At 41.6% G+C, this 22,749-nt stretch overlaps 1 protein-coding gene across 4 annotated transcripts in view; it reads right to left on the bottom strand.

Moving 5' to 3' along the window:
• Positions 1-14,358, bottom strand: part of BCAS1 (brain enriched myelin associated protein 1) — an 80,859-nt gene extending 66,501 nt beyond the window's left edge. For all 4 annotated transcript variants that reach the window (XM_073309333.1, XM_073309336.1, XM_073309335.1 and 1 more), the window contains exons 1-3: positions 14,277-14,358; positions 13,620-13,704; positions 87-676 (exon numbers count right to left, since the gene is read on the bottom strand). In XM_073309333.1, the coding sequence (XP_073165434.1) occupies positions 87-676; positions 13,620-13,704; positions 14,277-14,348 (747 nt within the window). In that variant the 5' untranslated portion in view covers positions 14,349-14,358. The remainder of the gene's footprint in view (positions 1-86; positions 677-13,619; positions 13,705-14,276) is intronic.
• Between the last annotated feature and the right edge of the window lie 8,391 nt (positions 14,359-22,749).

Here is a 22,749-nt window from a genome sequence, read left to right as displayed (position 1 = left end):
ATCAGAACATGATGCTGTCCTGCACCATTAATATTCCTAAGAGATTTCATTAAGGAAGAAATTGATATTCCCATTCAAACACTTGCCTTCCCCTGTGGGACATTGTTTGGTGTGCTCTGTAATCCAGCAGCCTCTTCCTCTGCGATACCTGCGTCAGGAATTTCCGTAGTCTGGCTTTCCTCTTGGGTTTCAACTTGTGTCTTACTCTTTTCTTTCTCCTTCCCCTTTTCCAGGTTGAAGAGTCTGTCAAAGAAAGTTACTTGTTTTGTCTTTGATAAGGCTTTGTCCTCTGTCTCAGGTGATGCTAATGCTATTAGCTCAGTGTCACTAAATTCTGCTGTAGAAGGGGCCTGGCTTAGGTTTTTATCGGACCCTTCCTCCAGCACAGCTGTTGCAGGACTATCTGCTATCTCACTTGATGCTTTGTTCACTTCAGGCATCTCTGAACTGACATCAAGCTTAGATGATCCAACTGATGAGTCTGTAGCTTGCTCTTCAGTACGTCCTGGTACAGGCCGTGAAAAAGCAAAGAGAAAACGAAATTTTGCAGCTGGCATGGGTTTCTTGGCCTCAGTCCCAGGATTTTTTCCATTTGCATCAGAAGTGGAGCTTATCTCTATTGTCTTCTCGGAAGAAACGGCCACATTATTCTGTTCAACACTTGTCCTTGCATCCACTGCAAATAGAAACATAAAACAGCAATTATCCAACAAAGCGGGGAAGTTATCCTATTAATCATGGTGGTCTAGAGCTTTAATAAACTCATTCTAAAATGCAATGCCTGTGTGAAGACAATATATACTGCAATGTGTTAAGTAAATGTGGTGTTCTGTGGTACAAAATGTGAGCTTCTGCTTAGCTTTGAGGCCCGATTCTCTGAGTTTCTGATGTTCTTTGTTCTCACTGAAGTCAGTGAGAGTTGTGGTGCTCAGCACCAGCCTAGGATCAAGCCCATTATTTCTTTTCTCAGACTTCTACCCTAACTAGAAAAAGACTAACAAGGGGAGGGGCAGAAAGTATTCCCAACTCCATTTTACAGATGGGAAACTGAGGTACAGTGAGATGGAAGAGGAAGGATGGCCCAGTGATTAGGGAACTAGCCTAGAACTTGGAAGACCCAACTTCAGCCCTATTCTGCCACAGACTTCCCATGTGATCCCTTGGGAAAGTCACTTAGCCTCTCTATGCCAGTTGGGTACCCTCTACAGTTTGCTTTATTTTGTCATCTAATATTTATATCGTGGCAGCACCCAAAGATCCCACTCAGAACAGGATCCCATTGTGCTAGGCGCTATGTAAACACATCCATGCTTTTCTGTAAAACTTGCTAAAATGCCCATTTTAACAGAGAAACATTGAAATTGGACTTTCAACATTTGAATTTTTTTTAAACTTCATATTTTAAAATTTTTTACTTAAATGGGCCAATTTTTGCATTGAAATGGGCTCATTCTTGGGGAAAGCACCCATTTTTTTTAGCCAAAACTCCAAGCAAAATGATCAGTTTTTCAGTAAAACAGACTGTTGTCTAGTTGGCAATGAACTGTGAAAAAAATTCCTCAAATTTCACCTTGTTTAGCATTTTGCCTTTAAGTTTTCGTACACTTCAAATTAAATGCTTGAAAGGCAACAGTACTAGCGGGTATCACCTAAGAAGCAGCGGCATAAAGAAGCAGTTCATGTTCAGTAACATGGCTAAGACAATGGCTTAGTTCAGCAGATGACAATTTGAACATCACAGCAATGCTGCCTAGAATATTTCATTTTGATCCTTTCCCATTGCGCAGTAAGGACATCATAGTCCTTGACGATCAACAGTATGACTCTGCTGAGATTTTTCTTGATAGAGCACAAGAGAAATCCGACTTACAGCAGCATGCACAGTGTAGCTAAGATGAATATATTATTATTTATATTGTGGTAGTGCTTAGGAGCTCAGTCATGAATCGATACCCCATTGTGCTAGGTGATGTACAGACAAAGAATAAAGAGAGAACAATGAGGAGTCCTTGTGGCACCTTAGAGACTAACAAATTTATTTGGGCATAAGCTTTCGTGGGCTAAAACCCACTTCATCAGATGCACATGGAGTGGAAAATACAGTAGCATATACATTTATATGTAGTACATGAAAAGATGGGAGTTGCCTTACCAGGTGGGGGGTCAGTCTAACGAGACAATTTAATTATCAGTAGAATACCAAGGGAGGAAAAATCACTTTTGTAGTAGTAATGTGGGTGGCCCATTTCAAAGAGTTGACAAGAAGAGGGTTCCTAGGTCCATACACAACAAGTAAATCAAATTTACACTCTTGTCATAAAGTTAACTCTTTGAGTAATTAGTTTAGACTCCAGACACTGCTGTCTCCATTCTACTACTGCCTACCAACCAGCAGGTAGGAACCTTCTATAAACTGGAGTGACAAGAGAAAGACAGAGCTTTAGGAGTCAGCTGATATGCCAGCGTGAATGTAAATAGGATTTGTTGAAAGGCTTGCCAGCAGGGAAGGAAACAACTGATGAAAACTGAGGGCTGTGACAATGAGATTCATCACCAAGGTGAGGTTCTTACCAGATGCCAAAAGGGCCGGTTCATTTAGTTTCTCTACTTTTACCACTTTCAATCTGGTATTTTCCTCCTCCTTCCTCGTGTGTGTGGGGGGGGTTCATTAACTTGTGTTTGTCAATAAACAGATTTTTTTCCTTTTCCAGCTCTGTACTTTAAAAGGTTATCTCACATTTTATGCCTTCCCTGTTACTGCTTATGTAAGAAAATAACTTATTCTGGCAACAATTTTGTTATCCTTTAATAAAACAATATTATCTAATTGCTTCTGCAATATTCAGTGTGCATTTGTTTGAGCATCTGTGCATGCAAAGAGAAGTTTGCATACAATTATTAAATAGCTACTCCCCTATCAATTTAAGGTCTACTAACTATTGATATCTCTCTCTAAGCACACAGGGCCAGATTGTTAAAGGTTAAAGGGATCTGAGTTACCCAGGAAAGAATTTTCTGTAGTATCTGGCTGATGAATCTTGCCCATATACTCAGGGTTTAGCTGATCACCATATTTGGGGTCGGGAAGGAATTTTCCTCCAAGGCAGATTGGAAGAGGCCCTGGAGGTTTTTCACCTTTCTCTGTAGCATGGGACACGGGTCACTTGCTGGAGGATGCTCTGCTCCTTGAAGTCTTTAAACCACGATTTGAGGACTTCAATAGCACAGACATAGGTGAGATGTTTTTTGCAGGAGTGGTGGGTGAAATTCTGTGGCCTGTGTTGTGCAGGAGGTCAGACTGGATAATCATAGTGGTCCCTTCTGACCTAAATATCTATGAATCTATGAATCTACTTAGGTGCCTAAAGATGCAGATCGGCACCGGCTGAGATTTTTAAAGGTGTCTCGTGTAGTTCCTGACCTTCCTCAGGAGTTTTGCCGGAGAAGGGACTGCAGTATCTGGCCTTCACTTAGTAATTTAGAGAAAGAAAACTTGAGAAGGAATTTCAGGAATTCAGATAGGGATGTGGAAGACAACCCAGAAAAAAAGAACAAAAAGGTAAATGGACATTTTTTTTCCAGTTAATAACAAGGACAAGAAAAGTCCACTGGAAATAAAGATGCTTATATCATAAAAGATGCTGTGTTTTTTAGAGAGAGAATCTTGTTAAATTCTCATTTTTTAAAACATAGCTTGTGAAGCCAAGAAAGTACTTATGTCTCTAATTATCACCAAAAAGAAGAGCAGCTGCACTGCGTGAGCTTAGAGTTTTTCATGTCTTGAATGGAAGGTTGAGAATAACCATCCAATCAACATTAAAAGTCTAGTTTCAATCCATAAATACAAAGACATTCCGAACTGAGTCTTCTACTCTTTAATAGCCCCTGGTCACTTGGATCATCCAGGACTAGACTAACAGATGATCACAAATGAGTTTTATTTGACAAGTGACTATGAATTTGTAGTAGTTAATTTTGATAATTAATAACAATTAAATTAATTGCCAACTAAAGCAAGTACATGACTAGCACTGGTTAAATTTTTGACAGAATAGTTTCCATCACAAATTGCAGTTTTGTTGAAATCAAGATTGTTTGGGGGAATCTGTTGATTTCAACAAAATATTCACAATGAAACGTCTAACAGTTGAATTTCAACTTTCTTGTTTAGTTTCAATAATGTCAAAATGTTTCATTTTTACTTTATCATTTTGATTAGTTTTGTTAACTTGTATATTATATTAAAATATTAAATATAACATCATATTTTTAAAATAATGTTTTAATATCAAAGTCTAAATGAGATGACTAAATGTTATCAAAATGAAATATTGCAATGACAGATGACTCCATGCATCTGAAGAAGTGGGTTTTTTACGCACGAAGGCTTAAGCCCAAATAAATCTGTTAGTCTTAAAGGTGCCACCGAACTCCTAGTTGACTAACAGTTACCACTCTGATTCATTGTTTCAGATATTGCAACTTTCTTACAATTCAAAAACATCTTTATGTTCTTAAACTAAAATTTGCATGTCAGCCTAAAACCCTTTTAAAAGTCCATCAGTGTTGTCTAGCACGATGGACTGTAATAGCCTTGAATGAGCCACCGCAGTGCTTCTGGTGAGTAATACACATTTTAAAGGATTCTAAATATGTAGTCATACAAGAAGGATTTTTTTTATTTTAAATTTTCACCTTTTCATTTAATTTTCAGTATATCTAATTAGTATGTGACTTTCTTTTCCCAGATATTTAAAATGTCATTGTTATTGTATTGTTAAAATTGCTGTACATTTAGGAGTTCCCCCCTGCTGTATGTATATTACCTCACCCACTTTGTATGTATTTACATGGCACACCCCAATGGTTTGCTAAGAGAAGTTTTGATCTGACTAAAAGATCATCTATTTTCAAAGGTATTAGAGCCTCACTTATGAGCATAGTAAATTTGTTTTCTCCCTTTTCAAGCTAATATTCTTCATAGAATGAAATTCTCATTCAGAAATCTATGTTATAGGGCAAAGTTTCAAACTGGTGGTGGCTGGATGACTTTGCTCCATCCCTCTCAAAACGCAGTGCTCTTTACAGATTATCTGCAAGCAGCACTCTTGATATGTAACCATTTTTGGGTTGCAATATTGTAACTATCTGACAACTCAGCAGCAGCGTTTTACTGGACAAGCAGAGAAGAATGCCATTTGTTATAGTTACCAAATTAATTGCACTTCTGACCCTCTCCTGGTCTCTTTGAATGTATCCCCTCAGGTGTCGGGCCTTGAGCTGTTACTTCTGGGTCGGGGAAGGGTAGGGTGACCAGAAAGCAAGTGAGAAAAATCGGGGCAGGGTGAGGGATAATAGGTGCCTATATAAGGAAATCAGGACTGTCCCTATAAAATTGGGACATCTGGTTACCCTACAGAAGGGAGGGAAGAATTGTATGTTTCTCCTAATCTCAGATCAGTCCTTGGGTGGCACTGGTCTGCATATCAACTATGGTTACCTCAGCAGATCTGAATTAGGTTCAGCACATGCAGTTCTGTTCTCTCCAGTAGCAATGACAGTCACTAGGCAGCCTTCTTAAAACAAAGTATTTAGAACAAAAGCATTTCAAAAATTTTAAAACACTGAACCAACCATCTTCCACAGGGGGATCCTGGTAAGTCTAAGCCTCCCATAGACCGCCCCTGCCCCCCCCCCCCAGACTGCTTGGGTCTGGGTTGCATAATCTGTTCCTTTAAATCACTAAGCAGTTCACTCAGTCTGCACAAGGGAGAGTGTCTTTAAAGCTGCTCAGCCTTTTGATCACCCCACCCAGGAGTCAGATCACTTAATTGTTTAGGGTTGCTTTGCTCTCTAGGCTCCTAGACTTGGAAAACAGCTGTGTAACTTTGGGCTGAAGCCTGGATGTAGGCCACTGACCTGAAATTTTTCCTGAAATGTTTGTTGGGAGGTTGCTTATTGAGCGCCATTGTGTTACTTTCCTTTTTTTTCCCCCTCAACAGTCCCCTGTTAAACTGGATCAATATGTTCATGCAGAAAAGCTTTACAATCCAACAGAACTGTACTCTAACTTTACCTTTGCCTCCAGCTCCAGAGCAATGCACCTAGGGAGGCAGCCACCGATCCACCCACACTGATGAGTAGCAGATGGCAATGGAGCCTTCCAAACAATGTTATTCCTTTTAGTTGTATCAGAGGAGTAATTTAACTCGCTGGATTACTTTTGTTATCTTAGCAGATGGGTGTGTGAAATCCACCTATTTACCAAATATACCATTAAATACAAACAACTCTCACATGGTAAGGGCGTTGTTGGAAAGCACAGTAAGAAATTAACAAGATAAAGATTTGGATCTGATAGAGATGATGCATAACTGTTGGCAGGGGCACAATTGAAAACTTCTGGTGGTATGCAGCGGGGTTAATAGGCTATTTAAGATTTATTACAACTAAACAGTATGGAATTGAGGCTTTGCACCATAATGCAGCTGAACATTCTTTTACTGTTCCAGAAAAATGTTCAAAGGCTAGATATTTCTACTGGCTGTAGCATACTGGTAGTTTTCACTTAATAATAAAGTTCTAGATAAGACTGGAAACAATATTTAGTAGCTGATATGTGTAAGCAGCGAGAAATGGAAAATGTCCCAGGCAGGAGAAATACTAGTAACATTCACTCCGCTGTATCTGTAGAAATGTGAATTGAAACAATAAGGCTACCAACCAGTGTTTTCTCAGCACGTAGCAGGATGCTTTAACAAGGCTGCAAAAATAACAGGTGGGAAGAGAAATTAAATAGTTTCCAAAAGGAAAGCAAAGAGACATTTAAAAGATGTGGTTGGCAGCATGGAACAACCATGCCTGAGCACTTGCGGCCAAATGTTCAAAACAGTCCAGGGCCAAATTTTCAAGCGTTCTGCACCCGGAACTGGGACCAAATTTTCAAACAAGGTCAGTTCTCATTTAGGCATCTAAATAAGGGCTAGCTTATGACACTCATAGGGTGCCATTGTGATATTTACAGATAGATTTTCAAAAGAACGCAGCATCCAGCACACACCACCAACATGCTGAGCTCTTTTGAAAATCTGTCCCCTCGTGTTGGTGCTGAGCACTCTTGAAAACTGTGGCCTTTCTCATCTTTATTGGGATTCTTTAGGAGTCAAAAGGTCTGATCCTTCACCTGTTGAAACTGATGGAAAGCTCTCATTCCCTTGAGTGAAACTGACCCTAAATGGCTTCTCTTTGAGAAAATGCACCTCACCACCACCCACGCATCACTGGGTTCTTTTCAGCTGATATTTGCAAAGCTGCCTAAGGATTCTGGATGTGCAGTTCCGGTTAGAATTAATGGGAACTGGATATCCGGATCATCAAGGCAGCTCTGAAAAACCCCAGCCTTGAATCACACCATACTTCCAATTTTTCTAATGCATCAGACATTTAGGTTACTGCCTTGCAATGGTCTCTAGATAGATTCCTGACATCAGTGGGACTCTGTGTCAGTTCAGGGGTCCATCTACATGGGATTCATTGCAGGATTTGAGTCTTCAGAGACAATTAGGTGTATACAATCACAATTTTGTTTCTCATTTGTTTTTTCTGTCTAAAGATGTATCAGAGACACCCGATGAAATGCAAAACTACTTGCACATAAAGATTTACGTATTTCCTCAGGTAATTGATTCTGTGGAGCGAAAATGGGGCAGTTTCTCAAGTAAAATCAGGCTTGTTTCTAAGTGAAAATGGGTCCTTTTCTTTGAGTGATTAATCTGAAAATTAAAACTAAACAATATAGACAGGTCAGGGGGCTGGGTTACATGATGTTTGTCTTCAGTTAAATAAGTCTTGATCTTGCAGTATAGATGGGATTGAGCATGCATGTAACCATATTCCTAAATTGAAAATCTAAGAAAAAGCATATTTTTGGTACTAATATACCCATTTTGTTGAAATTGCAAGTTTAATGAAATTTTGGTGAGAGGAGGGATGTAAAACTGACATGAAACCTCAATAAGACTCATAGCAAAAGGTTTATATTATGTTATTTAAAAAAGTCACAAAGTTTGGAGTCACATTATGTCCGTTCATATATTAACTCACCAAGAATCAAAAAGAAAAAAAATAGGGGAAATCATGAAATTCAGAATCATGCAGCATTCTTCCCTTGCTCTGGAAAAAATAACCTCTGATTGTAAGTACAATTCCCTGCTTCATAAATTTCACCAGGCCTTTGGCTGATACCTTAATTAACTGCCTGCTAGCTCACCACATGGACATATTTGGAGAAAAGCTGTATGTTGGTAACAATGGTAGGTGTGTGCATGTAAGAGAGAGATCCATAAATGAAGTCGATACATATTTATATCAGAGGGGATCTAGCTTTCTTAGCAAAAGAAAAACAGTCCATGTATGTAGCAGTAACTAATCAAAACTCCATTCTTCCCTCTATGGCAATAACTCACATAAGGGAGGGGAATCCAGTCATGTTTCCAGGATTCTTGCACTGGGGATTTGAACTGCTGTGGAGTAAGGTAGGAGTTCCACTGACTTAATCTGCAGGCTTCAGGGAACATGTAGGAGACAAGGTCATTCAGGCAGATGGCTCTTTGCATTTGCTCTACTGTTGAGCCCCATGGACAAGAGTCTCTGTGGACCAGTCATGAAGGTATATGGATAGCATACACTGACCAGTGGGTTTTCCTCCGACAGTATAGTTTGGAAAACAGGAAGGAAAAGGCAGCTATATGTGAGCTGAACCAAGTCAAATAGTGTTAATCATTCAAGTATTGAGCTAACACCCACAATTTATACATGATATTGACATATGTTTTATGTACAAAAAGACAAGGCTCCACCTATGTACTGTAGTTATACACAAAATAGTAAACTAATGTCCAGGGCAGACTATTACAGTCACACAGGTCAGGGGGCTGAATTACATTATGATAGTCCCTAAACACAGATAAAACAGGCTTTGGTCTTGCAGTGTAGATGTGACTGAATCCTTGGTTAACCATATTTCCAAACCACGCTACAGTCCTGATGGTCACATATGCAGTTATGCTCTGTTGTTGTAACTGTGTTAGTCCCAGGATATTAGAGAAACAAGGTGGGTGAGGTAATATCTTTTATTGGACCAACTCAACATATATTGCCTCCCCACACCTGGTCTCTCACTTATACGTAGCTATGTAAATTATGATTTCTCTTCTGTGTACTGTACCTTTAAATTTCTAGACATCTAATGAAAGGAGCTGCCATTTTATGTTGTGTTCAGGAGCAGCCTGTTACAGAGGAAAGACACAAACTGTGTTCTCCTGGAGAATTTACTTTCTTTAATAACTAAGTGTATGGGTGATCTCTGTAAATAAAAAACACTGTTAAAGTGCCAGTCAGTGGCACAATTCAGGATCATAGTTAGGTGACCTCTACATGAAAAAAAATGGATCCATGTCTTAATCAGGTCTGGGGGACAGTCATGTTATTACTACTTTCCCCGAGACATTCTGTGTCTGTACTGTAGATCGCATCAAAAACAATCAATTTACTAATTTATTGGCCTTTTACCCACTAACATCTCCTCTGTTAAGGGAGTTAGGACTTGTAAACATCTTGTCTCAACTTATTGCTTGTACTATATACAAATGTAAAAGAAAGGAGGTTCTAATAGTTTTTTCTTAGTCAAAACAATATCCCAAGAGTAGCCAAGAACATCATCAGGAATCAGAAAATGAGTCATGAATGTTTAGTACAGAGGTGGGCAAACTATGGCCCACGGGACCATCCTGCCCAGCCCCTGAGCTCCCAGCCAGGGAGGCTAGCCCCCCTGCCCCTCCCCTGCTGTCCCTCCTCCTCCGCAGCCTCAGTGCACCGCGCCGCCGGTGCTCTAGCTCGCCGCTGCTGCTGGGCAGGGCGGCGACATGGCTGAGATCTTCTGCTGCTCTAAGCAGTGTGGTAAGGGGGCGGGGAGAGGTTGGATAAGGGGCAGGGGTCCCAGGGGGCAGTCAAGGGACAGGAAGCAGGGGGGTTGGATAGAGGGTGGGGTCCCATGGGGCGGTTAGGGGCAGGGGTGTGGATAGGGATCGGGGCAGTCAGGGGACAGGGAGCAGGGGGAGTTGGATAGGGGGTGGGGTCCCGGGAGGCAGTCAGGATGGGGTCAGGGCAGTCGGGGTCTGGGAGCAGGAGGGTTGGATAGGGGGTGGGGTCCTAGGGGGTGGTTGGGGCAGGGGTCCCGGGAGGGGGTGGTCTGGCGTGGTCAGGGGACAAGGAGCGGGGGGGGAGGGCGGTGTTGGATGGGTCGGGGGTTCTGAGGGGGGCAGTCAGGGGGCAGGAAGCGGGAGGGGGCGGATAGGGGGTTGGGTCCAGGCTGTTTGGGGAGGCACAGCCTTCCCTACCTGGCCCTCCATAAAGTTTCGCAACTCCGATGTGGCTCTCGAACCAAAAAGTTTGCCCACTCCTGGTTTATGAACATATGTAACATTCTTACCAGGACACTTACTAAAATTGTTATAGATCAAGCCAGAGACATAGATTAATAAAAATGCATATTGGATATGTTTTCTGTCTGCAACACAAAAGTCAGGGCTCCAGAAGCTCACCTCCAAGCCTGAGTTTGCACATTCCCACCCCCTGTATTTTAGAGTCAGCAAAGTGATTTTTTTGCAATCAGTGTACTGATTTTTCTCCAGTTAAGTATAACTTGTATTAGCTTCTGGAGCCCTGACTTCTGTGTTCCAGACCAAAAACTCATCCGACGTGTAAGATTGGACTTGATTTTAGCCAAAAGTTGAGAGGAGAGGATAAAAGTGAATGTTTACATGTTTATTACTGAAATCCCTAAGAAATATTCATTTGGTTTCTAAACCTTCCTCTCATTTAACACCACTTTATTTTGGGACATAAATTATTTATATATACTAGTAACCTCATTTATTTGGTAGCTGTGCAATACCATGCACCTTGCCCTCCTTTACATCCCAATCTTGTTAGCAATCTAGAAATATGGCTTAAATCCTGAAACTCTTAACAATTTGTGTGGATGTCGGAAGACCAGAATATAGTCACGCTGAGCAGATTAAGGTCCAGATTACTGGAGCTAGGTTAATTTATACTAGCTGAAGATCTGGCATAAAATGCCCCTCTCCCCACCCCCCAATCTGATTTCTTTGCCCTGATCTTACATACACACTTACTGAAGATCAAAATAATCAACCTGTGTAACTCATTAGCAAGCAAGTCAATATTGTCACAGGGCTGCAATATTTTTTCAGCTCATTTCACTGGCCTCCATCCTCTGTCAGTATCAGGTGCATCCTAACTTTCAAGGTTTTGTATGATTCTGCCACACCTATGTTGACCCTACCACTGGAGTTCATCTGGCAATTTCAAAATAAACTTTTAAATTCAGGGCATTTTATTGGCATAGTTTTTATTTATAAAAAAGAATTGGCTCATCATACATTTACAGTCGTCGTAACACAGATATAATACATCTAAACATGTATTATATCTGTGTTATGACGACTGTAAATGTATGATGATCCAATTGTTGAGCAGCCCTGAGCACCCTCAACCTCCATTGAAGAATACTTTTGGCAGAGCGGCACAGGGACACAGATTAGGTAAACATTTTATTTCCTGTAGGTCTGATTCTGTTAGAAATGGTGGGATAGGAGCACTTAAAATACCCTAACATGTTTCTAACCCATGCAATCCCCATTCTTCCAACACAGCTGGGGTGGGGTGTCTACCCCACACAAGGCCTGAGTAGGAAAAAGGGCCAATTAACCCCATGACAGGCTGCATCTGGAGGAAAGTCAGGACTGATGAGGCCTAATTGCTGATGAAGCTGAGCTGGGCTAAGTAGAAAGAGAGGAAGTATGTAGTAGGAGGAGGTTGTATGGGAGGAACTCCGGAGAGAAGGGGAGTTGGAAAGGGAAGAGGAGGAGTCCTAGGGGATGTAAGCCCTGGCATCCTGCCTGCAAATGCAGACTCTCTAGCAAGAACCTGATAGGGGGTGGACTAGCCACAGGGAGTAGAGAAAGCTCCAGTAGTAGCCTGGGGTGAGGGGCTAAAGAAAGATAGGATGGAGCCCAGAGAAAGAGCAATAGGGTTTGAGATTGCATACACTGTGGTTGCTAGACATAGGGTCACTGTGCTGGAACCTGGAGTAAAGAATAGGACCAGTTCCCCTATTAGCCACTGGGGAAGTGGTCTGGACTAGGCAGTAGAGCAGAAGACTGCTGGTTGTCCAGTGGGACATTGAGACCTTGGAAGGGGAGAACTGTAGTGACCTGGTAGGAGGGCCAAGCCATGAAGTAGGAGCAATCTAGTCTGGAAAGAGAGAGAGAGAGAGAGACACAACATGGCAAGCAACTGAAGGAGAGGGCATCAGACTTGTCAAGAGCTAGTCCCCAGATGAGTCCCTAGGAGACACTCCAGCAATGAATAGTAAACCTCCCGACACTATCTACCATCTATTCTCCTGCCTCCCCTTTCTAATGATCAGTGTCTATGTCAGTGACCAGTGCATTCTCCACTTGGCACAAGAGCACAATGAAATCACTTGGTAACTCTACACTGGGTATCACTGGTGCTGCTGCTGACTGTTGCTCGCAGGGAGCTTTTGCTCCCATCAACACGTTATACGTTCTCCTCCGTTCCACTTGGTGACACACCTTCCCACCATGTACCCACAATCTCAGAGCATCTCTAAGAGGCGGATTCAGCCCTTCACTGGCATGGGTGCAAGCACTGGGACAGAGAAAAGGCAGTTTGGACCTCTCTTCCAGGACTTCCAAGGGTTGGTGGAGCCTTCAGGGCTGCCCTCACTTGTGCCCCTTGCTGCAATGGCTCTTCTGGGGCTATGCAGTGGCACAAAATACTTGGGAAGTAAGATGTCCCAGCCACACTGCTTCCCACCCTTAAATCATTCCCTTCCTTGTTTGGCCCACCTACAACAACTCCAGTCCATCCTCAGGTTTCAGAGTAGCAGCCGTGTTAGTCTGTATTCGCAAAAAGAAAAGGAGTACTTGTGGCACCTTAGCGACTAACCAATTTATTTGAGCTCCACAGTATGCATCCGATGAAGTGAGCTGTAGCTCATGAAAGCTTATGCTCAAATAAATTGGTTAGTCTCTAAGGTGCCACAAGTACTCCTTTTCTTTTAGTCCATCCTCAGTCCACCCCAGAACACCCCCGCATCTTGGGCTCAGGGAGAGGCATAAAGCGTCCCTGTGCCAGGTTTTCACCTGTACTTAACCCCTTTGTGCCAGCCTGGGCTAATGATTTATCCGGTCCTAAATATTCAGTCTACTTTCAGTCTAAAGTATAACTCTTTATAGTTCAGGTGCAATTTGCAGCAGTAAACACCTAATCTGATTAAACAGCTTAATGAGAGTATTTGTATTAGCTGCTCTCTTTGCTATCTTATCTTCTTGAAAGGCCTGAGCTTTGAAAACCACAAGCCCCTATTCACAAGTCTGAGCAGACGCATGAGCTAATCTCTTCATCTGACACTAAACATTGCTTCTTATTGCTTCAGCTTTAACCTTGTATCTTCCTAGCTGCTAGCAAAAGCAGAGTGGATGTGACAGTCTTCCCTTTCCAGTACATACCTTTATCGTTTACAGAAGAAACAGTCTGTACAACCTGAATTGTGACAGGTCCATTTTTAGCACTGGCTGGTGGTTCAGACACAACCTGAAACATCAAATAATATATCGTTCAGCTGCATGCCTTAGAATAAACATTTGCATGAATTTGCACACACCAGTGTAGCAGAAGATACCTGGTAAAGATTTTTAAAGCGTTTAAGTGACTTTGAAGCTTAAGTCCCATTTTCAAATTGACTTAGAACCTTAGAAACTGAGTGGAGCAATGCTTAAATATCTTTAGAAATCTGGGTTTTCGTGCCTGAGGCCCAGATATTAAGGCATTTAGGCACCTAAATCAATGGAATTTATTGCTTTGTTGATCCCATCAAAGGGGAAAGGAGTGAAATTCTGGCCCTAGTGAAGTCAATAGGGGTTTCCCCATTGACACCAATGAGGACAAGATTGCACCTCAAGATTATGGTGTCCATGCATCCTTTCCTCCCACACTATACACATGGGAATAGCGAATCCAGAATCCAGGCCTTAATATAGGAAGGTTGTATACAATAAGGGTGGGATTTTCAAAAGCAGAAAAGGGAGTTAGGCACCCAGATTCTTGTCCATTCTTATTAATGTAACAGTAGCCAAGGAACATTAGAATGAATATTTCTCCGTTACCTGATAATTCTCTGTTATGCACACATTTTCTTGGTCTTCAGGTTCTTCTTGAACAGTCAAATTATTTCCCATATTTGCTGTGCTATGAAAAAAAAAACAGTTTATTGATACAAAGTTGATGCATGCCTATGAAGGAATCTATCAAATTAAGAGAAGGCAACTGACTACAGGTTTTCACAGGCACCTTAGAATTCCCGGAAAGTCCCATCTGCTTTGCAGAAAGTTGCTTCTTTATTACATCACTGTCTCTTTGATGCTACAGGCCTCATTACTTGGATACAGCCTCCTCTACTGACAACTGCTCACCAAAAAAGGGGCAGATTCACAAACATTTCTGGCTTCTTCACAAAGTTTAGTTGCAGCCAAAACATGGATTGTTTGTTAAGACTTTGTGAACTGTTAAGATATGTGAAACAAGAGCACAGAGCCTGTGTCTGCTAGCTGGAAAGAAGGCATAGGGCATGCAGGGAATTGTTCACTATTAAGACTAAAGGCAAAAACACCACGCACGTACTGAAACAAGCAGGGGTCGGGAGAAATTATCCCAACAGCTTTCACACACAGGGCAATTAAAAGGGGGAAAAAGCATGCATCTAGGCATTTTGAAAATCTGGCTCTTGTCAGAGGAATGGTGTGTGCAGTATGGCAAATCCTACAGGAGATGTTATTCCCCCATTCCTCCCTGACAGCCTCACATGCCTTGCCAATGGCATACAGAGGGTATAAAGGTCACAGATGGTGTCAGGGAGATAATTCCCCCGGCACAAAACAATGTAGACCCACTTGCAGCTCCAAATGTGGGGGTCATGTCCAGGTGGGGTATTTTAGTTAGGTAATAAGTTTAATTCATTAAGGACCTGATCCAACACCTATAGAAGTCAATGACTTCACTGGGCTTTAGTTCAGGCCTTAGTTGACTGGTTTAGGCATAGGCAATATATTTGAGTTAATCAGCAAGGTCTCTCTTTGACTGCCTTATATCATCTGAACTCTCCAGGTCTTTAGACTGTAAGCTCTTCATGGCAAGGAACTGCAGCTTGCTTAGCACAATGGGCCCAATACAAAGCCCAGGTTCCTATTGCCTTTCATGGGCTTGGGGTCAGGGCCTATATGCTGTTCAAGCTAAATAAACAAAAAGAAAAGAGCCTGGACCAGACCTTAAAACAGGAAATTCTCAAGTATTTTGGGACTGTTCAGTTCTACGGTCATTGGCCAACTTAGTAGTTCATTCCACTTCATCCCACTAGGTCTATTAAATGATGGTATCTGAGTGCCGCAGAGAAATAAACAAAGCTATCTTAGGCCCAAATTGTCAAACAGGGCAGGCAGTTCCATGTTTCCCTCTTTGAAAATGTGGGATCCAGTTTATTTTTTAGTTAGGCAGGAAGTACCAAATTTAGCTCTCACTTACCCCCACATGACCCTAGTCATGTTGCACAGATATATCTCAAAGGAGAGTTTTTTCTAGGTATTTGAATTAGACCATTATTAAATATTCAAGAAGGAGGAAATCCAGGGGTTGTTAAACTTTATTGGTCAGACTTTGGTTCTGCAAAACTTGTTCAGAAAAAGGTCTCCCTGTAGCTGAAGCCACTACGGTTGGAGGTTCAAATAACTGATTACAGTTAGGTCCTAAATTCTGCTTAGAGGGGCCTAAACCAGGGGTAGTTTTGCTAAACCTCATCAAGTAGGGTTTTTTCCCCAGGGACAGTTCAGAACTGGTTTCTTTTGTATGCAAACTCCCAAATTTGGTGAGATTATGGCTGAGCCTCTCTCACATCCTTGGTCCCTGTGATTTGTTAAAGGCCTGACACTGGACTGAAGTGAACATTGAAATAATCCCATTGATTTCAGTACATAAACACAGCTGATATATTGACTTCAATAAGAGTACCTGTGTGAGTACAGATTGTAGCAGGGAGCCCTGACTTCAGACTGCAGAGAAGTTTTACAAGAGGTTTATCTTTTCAGATGATATTTCATCTATACATCAGAACTTTTGGCTTATTGTGGAAAACAGCCAACATTTCCCCATGGATGTATAATGGCCCCTTGTCCTTGTTGGGTAGTTCTGTTGCCTAGCAACAAAGTAGCATGCTATCTAGAGGGAAAAAAAGGGTTCAAATCCCACTGCTTAATCTCAGTGGGGAAATTCAGGGTCTAGTTGAATCTGAAGAATTTACTTCTATTTTCCATGCAAAATGTTACCAGGCTTACCTGCTCAACAAGCAGACTATACCATTTACACAGTGTAAGCAATACTTGCAAACTATGTGTTTCACTTCCCGTGTATGCCTTAGATGTAACATCCGTGCGTTTGAAAGAAAAAGAACCCAGTATCTGGTTATTTTCACAAGAGTCTGGGGTCTGACTGTAATCTCACTTGCAGCAGTTTGATATCAGTACAACTCTAATGATTTCAATTGCATCTCAGTGGTACATTACTGAGATCAGAAACTGGGCTCAGAACTTTACGTTCCTACATATAATTAAATTTATAAATGTGACTGAAAAAAATATAATTCCAGATGAAATAAAACATCTATTGTTATTAATCATGTATATTACTGTAGTGCCTCAGGGCAAGCCCAAAATGAGGCCCCGTTGTGACAGGCACCATACAGAGTAGCAGGCAATCAAAATAACATTCACACTGAAATTCAAGAAATCCTCAGAGCTGCCTATCTCGTGGAAACCCAAAAGAGGTAAAAGCTCATTTGAAAGCTGCTTTTGATAAAAGGCTGGGGTTAACTCATTACTTCATTGGCTTGGATGATGTTGAAATTTCACAAAAAGCCAGAGAAAATTCCATCATGTGAGTGTTTGTGATATTATCCATTCAGACTTATCTCAGGTCACAGCAATTGGTCATTATTATGCATTACCAATGGCTGCTCTACAATCTAAGTGGAAATGTGGTTACTGAGAAAAAATAAGTATCAAGTCTCTTGCAATTACTATCTGGGTACAAAATGACATGGCCTGGAGTCAAGTCATGACTCTGATTCTCTAATATTGCTTTAAAAATACCCCAACAAAACATACATGTTGCTGATATTCAAGAAAAAGCAATATTCAAGCGAAAGGTCACTGCCACCTCTAGACAAAGCTAAGCATCAGTAGAAATGATTATATTAACAACACATATGCAGATAACTATGCTAAACCAGCATCACTTACATTTGCCACAACAGTCTGGTACAGACTTGTGGTTGCCTCTCTCCTGTAATCCTGCCATTATGTTTAGATATCACTGTAGCAAAGATTGGTATGACAGATTTTCAGCACCTGCATTTGGAGCCAGATTTTCAAGAAAGCTTAGCTCCTATTTGACACCTAAATTAAATGGCCAAGATTTTTTTTTTTTTTTTTTTCAGAAGCACTCATCATCCAGCAGCTCCCATTGTGCTGGGGACTTTTGCTCATCATAGCAAACCTACTTCTCCAGCTTCGAAGCCTTTGCAAGCATACATACTGCCCACTGACTTTGCTCTAGATTGCCAAACAGCAGGATACAATGAGGCTGCCGGCCGCAGAAGATGCTACAGCCCCAAGATGCATGCTGTAAAACTCAAGGTTTCACAAAGAGCGGCTGTATTTTTTCAAATATCCAAATATTTCCCTAGCACAGTAGGTTGCCTGCAGGAGGTTGGTTAGGTCTATTATTGAAATAGTTAAGTCAGCTCTGCAATTCAAATCAAAGCTGAATTTTTCCAAGTGCAGGGCTACTAGAATCAGGGCCCCATTTAGGGACCATTTCTATTCTCCTAAATTATTTCCCAAGGAAAGTGCTCGTTCAGCAGGATCTTTTTGCACACATCTAGTCAGAATGGATAACATCTTCCCAGTAGGCTATTCCAGCTCAGATGACAAAAAGCAGAACTCAGTTTAAGGCAGACCCTCTCGTTTTTAAGGCTGGTTAGCAAAAGAGCGGAAGCCCAGCTCCATTAACAAAATGTGAGTGCATAATGTGCGCAATAGTAATTGGTGCAAACTGTGACTGCCTGCCAACTTGGCTGGTTAGAGGTCCAAGCGACCATTTGTGTATGCAAATCAGTTATTTGCACATGCAATTTCAGTAAATGCACAAGTTAGGCATGAAAATGCACACACTACTTTAAATGTGCCTATGAGGGAAAACCTCACAATGGCAATGAGGAGCATTATGAATTCCTAGTTCCCTCTAGTCTGACAGGCTGAGCCTGTCAGCTGAGCACCATGTAATAGGCAGTTGGGCCAGTCTGCCTTTGCAGTACATTACCTAAAATCACAGTACAATCCCATATAAAGACATTAAGGTGGAACCCCCTCTTTCTCCAGGCCAGCAGTGTGGTGATTGGATGGGTTGCTGGATCGAGGATGTGTGCACAGCTGCATTCTCTCCTATATTTGTTCTCCGGACTTTACTCTCCAAGGCTGTCATGCCAGCTCCTTTCAGCACCAGCAAACTTACTTAGACCAGCGTTTTTGAATTTGGGTTGCATAAAGTTAGGCTCCACAATCCATTTAGACACTGACATAAAAAGGTCATCTAAATGCATGACTTTCAAAGGTGCTGAGCAGCTGCAATTCACATTTATTTAAGTGAACTGAAAGTGCTCAGTACCATTCAGAGACGTTAAGCAGAGTGTAGGTGATGCTTTGGTGCTGAATTAACTGAATGCCTGAACCCTTAGATGTACTTTAAATTCCATGATCACCTGTAAGTTCTCTTTTAAGCAGAATCTGATCTTGTCAGTCGCTATCTGAGAGCCGTTCTCTAACTATGGACACTTTTTCTCTCAGAGCTCCCCGTTGGGTTCTCCTCATGTATTCAATCAGATTTCCCATTTTACAGGTGTGTCACTTTGTTATTTCTACTGTGGCAGCACCTAAACCCCCCCAGTCATGGACCAGAACCACACTGTGCTAGGCGCTGTACAAATACAGAACAAAAAATGGTCCATGCCTCAAAGAGCTCACACCTTTCAGATACAGGCATGTAGGCAAAGCATGATTCCACATGAGATTTGCTAGCAAATCTCTCCCAGACCTAGCTTGCTGTGGGGGTGAGTATTGATATTTTTATAGAGACACACACCATTGTGGGAATTAAGTTGGAGAATAAAGTCCTTGCCATGGTGTGGATGGAGTATAAAAGTAATTTTGCCATCAGCCTGGAGGTTTCTTTTAAGAGGATACAGATTTTTATATCAAGTTGCAACTGTAACCTTGCAGGAGGATCAATCAAACCTGGGGGATAGGAATGTAGTCTAACTGGATTTAAAAGGAAAGCATGCGATTAAGTCAGACACAACTCATGAACTGTTTTTCACCTCTTCTACTGGGAATAGGGAAAAGAAACCCCAAAAGAAATATGTTGGTTTTTTTGAACCATAGCATTTTCCACAAGGGAGAAATTCAGTCCGTTTTTGGCTCTCTATGTAAGGGTGAATGTCATCCCCCCTTCCCCCACCATCCAAAAATTATAGGTTTGGTTCTGCTGTGTGTATACCTGGTTTTACAGAGTAAAGACTGAGAAAGTAATAAATAAAAAGTGATCTCTTGCCCGGTGAAACCCGTCTGAAACTGACCCTTTAAATGCCATTTATTGACCAATCTAAGATTATTACAGCAAGCTGTGTCATATAACATTCAGTTAATTCAGCACTGACACAGCCCATATGCTTTGCTTAAAATCCCTTTACAATCAATCAGGCTTAGTTCTCTTTTTTCACTATGTTCTGTGCCTAAGGAACAGCGAGTTTTGCTACTGATTTCAGGGGGAGTAGGACTGCATCCTAAACCCGTAAGTACATCATATTGGATCTGCTCGTATGCTGCTGCAGTGAGAAAAATAAAATAAATGCAGAACAAAGGAGTACGAGGACCTGTCACTAAGTAAATATCCAGCTGAATAAAGAAACTTTTGATCTGAGCCATATGCAACCAAGGAAGAAATAGGGCAGGGGCAGGGCCTTCAGAAAATCCCCTTCCTACCTTTATAGAAGTCATCCAGCTCTCAGATACCCTTTGTAGAAGATAGCTGGGATGGGTTTGGGGCTCTGAAGCTGAGGGGGAAGGGGACACAGGACTCGTGAACTCTTAAAGGAGAGTTTATACACCTTACACGGAAGGGACACAAGGGAGGACTGAAATTGCTCACTCTGAGCAAACAAGAACCACCCTAGAACAATTCAAACTGCAACAAAGCTGTGGCCACCCATTCAGAAAGTGCAAAATTAAAGTCCTTATGGTTTCACATTCAATCTTTGCAAGACAGGAGTGGATTTCAAGACATGCATTAATCAAAAGGGAAGGGTAAACTAGCTAATGTTTTTTTTCCCACTGAACGCCTCCGATGAAGTGAGCTGTAGCTCACGAAATCTTATGCTCAAATAAATTTGTTAGTCTCTAAGGTGCCACAAGTACTCCTGTTCTTCTAGCTAAGACTGACATTTATAGTCACACCTCAGGGTCTCATGGGAAATCTTACCAGGAAATGACAATTCAACCAGTCCCAAGAAAGCTTTAATAGTCCTGTGCAATTTGGTAAGAATCTCTCTTGGAACATCTGTTTCCTTTTTTGTCTTTCTGTCTTTTTGCACTAAGCATCAGGTAGAAAATGCTGATGCACAGCAAAAAACAACATGCACCAGCCACACTGAAGAATAAACAAACCAACACACAGCTTTGCAGCTGCGTACTTGGCAGAAGTTAACATGAGAACAGATAGATCTAGGTTGAATCGTGGGGCAGTAATGGTACGCAATGGAAACAACAGCACAGCCCAAGATACAGGAGAAATCATGACAGTGTCAGTTACCTTGTACAGGTTCTTGCCAAAGAGTTCCACGACCACTGAGACAACCTGGAGCTGTTCAGGTGGAAGTGCTGCAGTCCCTTAGCAAACAGCTGCCAGCGGTGGTTTGTTGTGCCTTTAGTAATCTGCTATCAGAATGCTCACTAACACTAGGTGCAAATATACAGAGGGGTGGAGTGCTCTACTCCACCAGCCCTGTCAAACTATTTTCTGTTCCTGGATGTTAGGGACACTCAAACCTGTTCAGTTACATCCATTTGCTTCATTTCCCCCCCTGCTGAGTTCTTACACTGGGCTATCCCAGCAGCAATAAATTCTCTCTCCTCCTGGGAATAACAACTGTTTGCTGAACACTGTTTAAAAAAAGCACAATTCTCCCTCACATTGGCAAAATACGCCAAGTGAAAATTATTCCCTGCTTTTCTGTTCAGTGTTGATGAGATGGATCTTAAATTTCCTTCTGGAAAGTGCAATCATATTTAGCAATTTAGAGCATTGTGAAATATTAACTATTTAATCCTTATGATGCTCTTAATAGGTATTACTATTTCACATATAGACTTTGGGACAGGGACTGTCTTTTTGTTCTGTGTTTGCACAGGGCTGAGCATAATGGGGTACGGAAGCATGACTGAGGGGCTCTATGGTGCTCCTACAATACAAAATAAGAATTTCCTGTTTTACAGATGGGGAAAATGGAACACCCAGGAGTGAAAAGATTCACACAAGGACACAGAGCAAGACAGTTTCAGATCTGGGATTAAGACTCAGAAGTTTCCATTTCTTGGCCCCATACGCAGAGTATTAGACCATGTCACTTCACTTACATGCTTCTTCAAGCCGTAGCGGTGTGACATACAATGTGAAAATTATCTTAAGTTATTACTGGAGTGTCATGTGGCACACTTCCTCTGCAGCCCTGTTAGGGTGGCACAGATAACCTATCAATTTCAAGTGTTCAACTCTATTAATCTGCTTGCTTCTAGCCCTGCATTTCTGTGCAATACCTGATCTCAGAACTCAGCTAAATTAGAAAGCTAATGCATTCCATCCATTTCTTTCCACATCCCATCTTGCTCATTTCCCTTTTATTATTATTCTTGAAACAGGAAGAGACCCCTGGTTTAACTGCTATGGTATCCTGTCCCCAAGACTTTCAGTGCCAGAGGCTTCATCCACCAGAAAACCACACAAGTAAAAATCCTGCATAACTGTGTAATTAATATACCATTGGCCCAGGTCTATGGGTGTGGATAGGAAACCATCCTGATCAACCCATACCATGAAGCATGCAGATTGTCACCCCAGCTAATGTCACTTCAGGTGCTGTTTTTGTTAAAACAACAACAACAACTATTATTAGCTTTTTATAACCTATTAAGCTATTTGCCCAAGTAACACCATACATCCTGGGCTTACCCCACAGAGAGCAAAATTTGATTGTAGTGGCCACAACCAGCTGTCAAAAGTGAGGTTTTCACTGATCAGCAATTTGGAAACTGCTTATGCAGTAGTGAATGGCAAATTGAATACAGAGTTCCAATATAAACCAACTGCCAAATTCTAGTTACATCCATTAGAACCTGGCAGTCTCTGTTTGCTTCACTTGGTCTTCTTTGGTTACTGTGGGATGACCACTCGCCCCAGGAACCTGGCTACTTATGAAACCTA

This window comes from Lepidochelys kempii, chromosome 13 (genome assembly GCF_965140265.1).
Source record: "Lepidochelys kempii isolate rLepKem1 chromosome 13, rLepKem1.hap2, whole genome shotgun sequence".
Lineage (NCBI taxonomy): Eukaryota > Metazoa > Chordata > Testudines > Cheloniidae > Lepidochelys > Lepidochelys kempii.
The sequence above is the reverse complement of the archived record's forward strand: the minus strand, read 5'-3'. Positions and strand labels throughout refer to the sequence as shown.